The sequence below is a fragment of the Coregonus clupeaformis genome, chromosome 13 (assembly GCF_020615455.1).
Source record: "Coregonus clupeaformis isolate EN_2021a chromosome 13, ASM2061545v1, whole genome shotgun sequence".
Lineage (NCBI taxonomy): Eukaryota > Metazoa > Chordata > Actinopteri > Salmoniformes > Salmonidae > Coregonus > Coregonus clupeaformis.
The window spans coordinates 54,662,414-54,671,599 of NC_059204.1; the positions used below are offsets into that span (position 1 = coordinate 54,662,414).

Below are 9,186 nucleotides of genomic sequence, written 5' to 3' on the forward strand. Positions count from 1 at the left end.
AGAAACAAGATTCTCTGGTCTGATGAAACTGAGTTTAAACTCTTTGGCCTGAATGCCAAGTGTCACGTCTGGAGGAAACCTGGCACCATCCCTACGGTGAAGCATGGTGGTGGCAGCATCATGCTGTGGGGATGTTTTTCAGCGGTAGGGACTGGGAAACTAGTCAGGATCAAGGAAAAGATTAACGGAGTAAAGTACAGAGAGATCCTTGATGAAAACCTGCTCCAGAGCGCTCAGGACCTCAGACTGGGGCGAAGGTTCACCTTCCAACAGGATCATGACCCTAAGCACACATCCAAGACAATGCAGGAGTGGCCAGTGCCTGGACTTGAAACCGATCGAATATTTCTGGAGAGACCTGAAAATAGCTGTGCAGCGACGCTCCCCATCCAACCTGACAGAGCTTGAGAGGATCTGCAGAGAAGAATGGGAGAAAATCCCCAAATACAGGTGTGCCAAGGTTGTAGCATCATACCCAAGAAGACTCTAGGCTTTAATCGCTGCCAAAGGTGCTTCAACAAAGTATTGAGTAAAGGGTCTGAATACTTATGTAAATGTGATATTTCAGTTGTTATGTCTGAAAATTTATGAATTACTTGTTTAGACCATTCTTGAAAAATAATAGGTTTCCCTCCCAATTTTTTATCAGAAACTTTGAACATCCCACGGACCACTATTAAATCCATTATTAAAAAATGGAAAGAATATGGCACGACAACAAACCTGCCAAGAGAGGGCCGCCCACCAAAACTCATGGACCAGGCAACGAGGGCATTAATCAGAGGCAACAAAGAGACCAAAGATAACCCTGAAGGAGCTGCAAAGCTCCACAGCGGAGATTGGAGTATCTGTCCATAGGACCACTTTAAGCCATACACTCCACAGAGCTGGGCTTTAAGGAAGAGAAAACAATAAGCAAACACGTTTGGTGTTCGCCGGAAGGCATCTGGGAGACTCCCCAAACATATGGAAGAAGGTACTCTGGTCAGATGACTGAAATTGAGCTTTTTGGCCATCAAGGAAAACACTATGTCTGGCGCAAACCCAACACCTCTCATCACCCCGAGAACACCGTCCCCATAGTGAAGCATGGTGGTGGCAGCATCATGCTGTGGGGATGTTTTTCATCGGCAGGGACTGGGAAACTGGACAGAATTGAAGGAATGATGGATGGCGCTAAATAAAGGGAAATTCTTGAGGGAAACCTGTTTCAGTCTTCCAGAGATTTGAGACTGGGATGGAGGTTCACCTTCCAGCAGGACAATGACCCTAAGCATACTGCTAAAGCAACACTCAAGTGGTTCAAGGGGAAACATTTAAATGTCTTGGAATGGCCTAGTCAAAGCCCAGACCTCAATCCAATTGAGAATCTGTGGTATGACTTAAAGATTGCTGTACACCAGCGGAACCCATCCAACTTGAAGGAGATGGAGCAGTTTTGCCTTGAATAATGGGTAAAAATCGTAGTGGCTAGATGTGCCAAGCTTATAGAGACATACCCCAAAAGACTTGCAGCTGTAATTGCTGCAAAATATGGCTCTACAAAGTATTGACTTTGGGGGGGTGAATAGTTATGCACGCTCAAGTTTTCAGTTTTTTTGTCTTATTTCTTGTTTGTTTCACAATAAAAAATATTTTGCATCTTCTAAGTGGTAGGCATGTTGTGTAAATCAAATGATACAAACCCCCCCAAAATCAATTTTAATTCCAGGTTGTAAGGCAACAAAATAGGAAAAATGCCAAGGGGGTGAATACTTTCGCAAGCCACTGTACTCCACGGTCTCTGTTTCCTGGCAATAATCACACTTTCCTGTTGGATGCTTTCCTATCACATTTAAAGTCTTATTCAACCGGCTATGTCCTACCCTTAATCTTGTAAAAATAGCCTCCTCTTTTCAGTCCCTTCGTGCCGTCCTCCCCGCCCGACTTTCCTCTGTACTTGAAATAAATGCCTGCCCTTAGCATCTCTATTCCACTGCTCCTGCCATCTCTCCACAATCACTGTCCATTTCAGGCTTTTTGCCTCTGCCTTGCTCATTGAAACTACAACATCAACATCCCCACTACTAAGTGCTTGTTTAGCCAGTACATCAACTGCCTCGTTCCCCTCCACCCCCAAATGGGCTGGGACTCAAGTAAATCTTATCTGTATACCAGTGGAGGCTGCTGAGGGGAGGACGGCTCATAAAAATGGCTGAAACGGAGCGACTTCCATCAATTCCGTTCCAGTCATTACCACGAGCCCATCCTCCCCAATTAAGGTGCCACCAACCTTCTGTGCTGTATACCCATTTGTCTAATCCTGTCATGGGTTTGTAGTACCTCATGAAGCAGGTATTGTCTGCTACGTGAGCTAAAGGACTGGAGACTCATCAACACTGCACATTAATCACAGCAAATAACAACTCTGTCTGGCTTGACGTCCTCCACCCACTGCAAGGCCAACAGTATGGCCATCAGCTCTGCCGTATATACAGCCAGATGATCTGTAATACGTTTCCTGACAGCCAACACACATTCCTGCACTACAAATGCTGACCCAGTACGTCCTGTCCTTGGATCTTTTGAACCATCTGTGTAAATGGCCACAAAATCCAGATACACAGTATCCAGACATCTATTAAACAAATCAGATGGATCAACACCCTCCCAATCTTTCTGTAGTCTCGCCAACACTTCTAGATCAACTACTGGAGGCGGGAGTAGCCATGGTGGATTTACAGGAATAGCTACCGTTGGACTAAACACCCTTCCATAGAGTCCCATCTCCATCGCCTGGGTGTTACCCACATCCGCTGTTGCCACATGCCCAAACCTCTGGCAGTTATAACATCTTAAAGGCTTCGGTACATAAGCTCTCACATAATAACTAATATATCCAATGGCAATTGGTTCATAATACAAGACATATTCACCGCAATTAGAATAAAATGTTGGTCTTTGTGCAACATTTACACAAAATAGCAATGAACAATAATATATACAGTGATATACAGCAATGTATGTTCAGTAATGTAAAAGAATGGACAGTACCTGTGAAATAAATCAAAATCAAACAAGAGTTCAAACCACTTCCATCACTGGAAATAAATTTTCTGCTCCAATTTATTTATTTATGTGTATGTCTGTAAAGTCACTCCCCCTTCTCCACCATCCATCTCTGCTTTTCAGTCTCATAAAAGGCAGACTGATGGAGCTCCCTCCAATGCCCTGTGCCAGGTATAGGGAAAACACTTTGGCTAGGCAGTAGCCAGTATGTGTGCGACGGATGTTGGGGCCTTGTTTCAGACGCTGGTGGCAGAACCTGTACAGACGGCCGTAGGGATGCTGCTCTGAGGATTTCCTCTTTCCTCTGTTCGTTCCTTCCTCACTGCCCCCTTTTGCCTCAAAGCCTCCAGCTCCCATTGAATGAAGGCGGTGGCAAAATCGTCAAATGGCATCCCTGAATTGGTGAGGCTTTCTGCTGTGTAGGTGCAGGTAGCAGGGGACGTGACTGGGACACTGACCGTTTCACTCTCTGCTGTAACATAACGCCACAGCTGTGTGTCTCTAGGAGCTTCTCTGGGCTGGTGTTAAGAGCAGAGCAGAACCACCCACTTTAGGATATCTTCCTCCCTGTGGTGCTTGGCCAGTAGCCCATCAGCTCTAATGGGCTCTATCCATCAGCCTTGGTCCAAGATGAAGATGCAACCTAATGTCTTGATGGGCCCAGTGGAGAATCTCTCAAGGGCAGTGGTGGTGTGGCTGGCAGAGGTGTGCTTGGCAGATCTGAAAGAGAGGCACAATATTATTTGAATGACAAAGCCTTTACTATACACTAACCTAAATGATGTGTGTGTGTGTGTGTGTGTGTGTGTGTGTGTGTGTGTGTGAGAGAGAGACAGAATGAGTTAGTGCCTGCACACATACGTATGCGTGTGATATCATTTGAATGACCTGTATCCAGCAGGAACTCTTTAGACCGCTCCTCTTTTTTTTTTTTTCACCTTTATTTAACCAGGTAAGCCAGTTGAGAACAGGTTCTCATTTACAACTGCGACCTGGCCAAGATAAAGCAAAGTAGTGCAATAAAAACAACACAGAGTTACATATGGGGTAAAAAACATAAAGTCAGAAATATAACAGAAAATATATATACAGTGTGTGCAAATGTAGCAAGTTATGGAGGTAAGGCAATAAATAGGCTATAGTGCAGAATAATTACAATAGTATTAACACTGGAATGCTAGATGTGCAAGAGATTATGTGCAAATAGAGATACTGGGGTGCAAAAGAGCAAAATAAATAACAATATAGGGATGAGGTAGTTGGGTGGGCTAATTTCAGATGGGCTGTGTACAGGTGCAGTGATCGGTAAGGTGCTCTGACAACTGATGCTTAAAGTTATTGAGGGAGATAAGAGTCTCCAGTTGTGGCAGGAGCTGGTGCCAAAGGGGAGCGGAGCAGGACAGCCTGTAGAGAGGACCACTGTTAGAGCTGGGCCTGCGCTGCTGGGGCCGGATCGGTCTCAGCAGAGAGGAGAGCCAGAAGGTCATGCATGTTTACCTTAAATTAGAATAATCATAAAGCTAAACTATGTGAGTAAGTGAGTGAGCGAGAGGCAGAGACTGAACTGTGTGATCATGTCGCTGTGCTGTTTCTTTTTTGTTGCGTTCAGTCACTAAATGCACAATATGAGCTTTTCCTGACTGCTGAGTGTACTCACCCTGGCAATCGCTGGTGTGTGTTGATATGACACAGCAGTTTGTCAAGCTGACCGAGTCCTTGTAGCAGGACATTCAATGATTAGCTTTGGCATCAACTACTATCAACAGTGTACAGTAAATAATAATAATATGCCATTTAGCAGACGCTTTTATCCAAAGCGACTTACAGTCATGTGTGCATACATTTTTACGTATTGGTGGTCCCGGGGATCGAACCCACTACCCTGGCGTTACAAGCGCCATGCTCTACCAATTGAGCTACAGAGGACAGTAAAAAGGATATAAAACATTCAGATCTGCATTGATATAGTCTTAATCATGTGAAGTTACAAAACCTCTAGGGCTTAGTCATCACTCGAGTTTAACGGATGTAGGCTACATTACAAGTGTGTACACACCTCTCGACCGTTGTGATAGGTCTGCACCCCTGCCCAGTCCTGTGAAATCCTTAGATTAGGACCTAATGAATTTATTTCAGTTGACTGATTTCCTTATATGAACTGTAACTCATTAAAATCTTTGAAATTGTTGCGTTTATATTTTTGTTCAGTATAAATCTTTGTTCAGTATAAGTAACATCTCTCAATTAATGAGACCAGGTGTGCCTCATCTGATTGAAAATTGCTGATACTATCTTTGTCTATTTTCTTTTTAAAATCTGCCACTGAACCACAGACTTCTATCTAGTGAGAGAGAGCACACAACATATTAGCTTTAATTACCTGGTTGTCCCATTGAAGTCAACATTACTTTCATGGGAGACCTTCTGGTATGGATAAAGGCTTGAGAATGTTCACTCTTTAAAGCACCACCGGAGCTTTATGAATGTGTGATCTCTAAATATGTTCATTTATTTATAAGCCCAACTAGCTAGACAGAACAGTGTTCAGGCTATGTTGTTGTCATTCAGTAAAGGTGTAGCTAGCTACTCTAACGTTACTGTGCTAGCCTACGGTAGCCTGCAGCCTACAACCAAGCTAGTTAACTACAAATAAACAATCAATTTCATCAACAGGCTTTTTAGCGAAATATATGTAGCTAGTGTGATCGCATGCCAAACAACTAGAGATGATTAGGAAGTTATAAAAGCAAAAGTGACAAAGTGCTGCTCTGCTGGCGAACTGGATCTACTGTAGAGGCAGCTAAAGTTGGCAAGCTAGCTACGTTAGCGAGTTAGCTTTGTAGCTAGCTATCTTGAACATAAATTACAGAACATATTTGCAGTTGTAAGTAGACATTTTCAAATGAAGAATTGCCAGATCTGTCTGTAATAACTAACGTTAAAAAACTGAGATCTGTGTCTACAGTGATTGTTGTTTGCACCTTGCTCCGTGAGGTAGCTATAGACAGTCCTTTTAAACCGGAGCAAGTGAGTCATAGTGGGCACAACAAGTAAGGAGGTGGGCAGAGCCAAGCACGAGCTAGCGAGATCCTATTGGTGCGTTCTAGCAAACATTTGCATATTTCCGTTAGGGAACACCTACTCTGTGAGGTGCGCGTGTGCAATAACTCAATTCGCCTTTGCACTTCTAAACAAAGCACATTTTTTTGAAACTTTGGCAAAGCGTTAACTCAATCCACTCTGTTCGTAACAGATTCTAGTTTTGGGAACAGAAAACTGTATTGAGATCAAATGTTTTATCAATGAGAAAATTTGCAGAACATCGACAAAATTCATCTCGTTCCATCTTCTCCCACTGCCGGCCACTGGGCTTCCTCTCACTGCCATATTTGGTAGTGAGTGGAAATGCCCAGCAGATTCTTCAAAGTCATACATCCGGTGAAATATCTGTCTCATTGTTCTAAGTGTCCTTTCTACAGCGACCTATGGGGAGTGGAACAGCGCCACAAAACCAACCAGTGGACATAAATATATTTCAGCCGTAGTGATAAGTCTTACCATAGAGAATGAACAGCACTGACTAAATCTATTTCACTCACCTCAGGCAACAATCACTTCGTTGTCATCACATTATTCAAATGATCATTATGAAAGTGAGATAACCGAATTGGTCAGACAATGACAATGTAGGTGTGGAAGGACCAATGGAATATAAATGGGAGTAATGTCGGAGTAGTGTATAGGTATTGCCTTTATGTTCTGGACTTGATAAAGCTGTGGAAATAGACATTGGTACAGGGAGTTAAGATAATAGAATACATTATTTGGTTGGTCATTCAGAAAGAGATGTGGCTTGCCGTGTTTTATATAAACAAAATAGGTGTAACACTGTATACCATGTTTTCAAATATTTATGGTTTCCTTGCTTAGGTCACAGTTTGACCGTTTTAAAAATTCATCCATATAAATCCATTGATCTTGAGAATTCATTGCATTAATCGTTAATGCTAAAATTGAACAAGAAATCTTCATTTCAAATGCACACAATAATTTGTTTCTCAGTGCAACAATTCAAATCAATACAACTATTAAAATAAAACTATAAAAAATAATACAAACTATTCATTCAAATCAATCACATCAATAAAAGTAATCAGATTACAAGAGCAAAATCAGTTTGTAAAGAGGAAAATCATTTTGAGACATGACTCAGCATCTAAAAACTGACATGAAATGTACTCTTATCTTTTTTAGAATGACTCTTTTTAAAGAATGGGTTGGATTTGGTCTCTGTGGGGTGAGAGATGCTTCTAGAAAGACTTTTCTTCAGACCCTCTGAGTCCAGGAAGCCAAGCAGGCTCCCCAATTCTGTCCCGGCTGGGCCACGTTGTGTCATGACTGGGTTGGGGAGTGTGATGGCTGGTTTGGACTGTGTGGCAGATAGGTCCAGGATTGTCCAGGGTTTCTGGGGACTGGGAGAGGGGCATTTCCTCATCAAAGGTCCCTGCAGCTTTCCAACCTCCCTCACCAGCCTCGCTTCGGCCTCACCCTTCTCTGTCCACCACATGACGAACTCCCTGGGCTCAGCAATGTTCATCGCTGACTTTAAGATGGCCTGTCTCTCCCAGCCTTCCCCCAACACTTCCTCTATCTCGGTTAGTTTAGTTTCAAAGTCCATGTCCATATCCTCTATCTCCCTCATGGCCTGCTCCTCTCTCAGTCTCAGCTGTTCTCTGAGCTCCTCAAACTGGGAGTTTATCTCGGCTTTGAGTCTGACGTTTCTCTCCCGCGTGTTCGCCGTGATGCCTCGCTCGCGTTCCAGGAACCTGACCACCTTGTTGATATCCTCTTGAAGGTAGATTAAGTCAGAGACTAGTTTCTCCATGAAGTCATCTTGCGCCTCTTTCACAGGTTTGAACTTGTGTCCTGCGTGGGCTTTCCCGTCTCTGCAGACAACACAGATGAGCCGTTTGTCTGTATCACAGAACAGTTGCAGGATTTCATTGTGTTTAGAACACATGTCTTGTCCTGCTGTGGTTCTCTGTCTCCATTCACCATGATCGGAAGACTGTTCCACCCCTTCAGATTTAGGTTTAAATTTAAGTCTAGGTTTAGGTTTAGGCTTGTTGATTTCGAAGGTTGTGTCTCTGAATAGGCAAGATCCGCACAGCGGACATTGCTGAAGGGTCTTCAGGCTTTGTTGGATGCAGCTCTTACAGAAGGTGTGCTGGCAGCTGAGAGACACAGGCTCAGTGAAGATCTCTGTGCAGATCGGACAGTGGAGGTGGGGAGAAGAGGCTGTGGCCATACTGCAGATGTGTCAAAAGTGAGAGAAAAGGAAGGTGCCTACCTGAGCTTTCTGTAGATCCTCCCACAATGAGATAGAACGTGTAGGAATGTCATACCCTGGGTACCAGTCATGACAAGGGAAAGGAAGGGAAAGTTGTACTTTGAATTAATCACACACAGATCTGGAACCAGACTAGGAGTGTCTGTTTTGAAAGCATGAAGAAATAAACTTTGCTCTCAAAATATCATACAGTAATTGTTATATAGCACTATGGGAATCATTATATGACCTTGGGTGTGGTACTTTACAGGCATCATGCTGTAAATGTCAGAAATAGGCAGTCAGAGTCCATAATCACTGCAGAAACTCCATATAAATGTTCAAGAAAATAAATGTATCATAACATTATAAAAATAAGTTTCGCCACTCTTGAGGACAATGCAAGAATGCACAGATCCATAGAGATATTATGTATGTACAGTTGAAGTCGGAAGTTTACATACACCTTAGCCAAATACACTTAAACTCAGTTTTTCACAATTCCTGACATTTAATCCTAGTAAAAATTCCCTGTCTTAGGTCAGTTAGGATCACCAATTTATTTTAAGAATGTGAAATGTCAGAATAATAGTAGAGAGAATTATTTATTTCAGCATTTAAAGCCACCCCCGTGCTTCACGGTTGGGATGGTGTTCTTCGGCTTGCAGGACCCTCTTTTTCCTCCAAACATAACGATGGTCATTATGGCCAAACAGTTCTATTTTTGTTTCATCAGACCAGAGGACATTTCTCCAAAAAGTACGGCTTCTTCCTTGCTGAGCAGCCTTTCAGGTTATGTTGATATAGGA

General features: G+C 43.0%; 1 protein-coding gene across 1 annotated transcript; it reads right to left on the bottom strand.

The window, feature by feature from the left end:
• Positions 1-6,801: 6,801 nt before the first annotated feature.
• LOC121580289 (nuclear factor 7, brain) lies at positions 6,802-8,356 on the bottom strand. Its single transcript, XM_041895349.1, has one exon. It carries the CDS (start codon positions 8,354-8,356, stop codon positions 7,265-7,267), a length of 1,092 nt encoding a protein of 363 aa, XP_041751283.1. The 3' UTR covers positions 6,802-7,264.
• Positions 8,357-9,186: the final 830 nt, after the last annotated feature.

What these genes read in the sequence shown, in the direction of transcription:
- LOC121580289 (XM_041895349.1), bottom strand. Translation starts at nt 8,356, where the DNA reads ATGGCCACAGCCTCTTCTCCCCACCTCCACTGTCCGATCTGCACAGAG.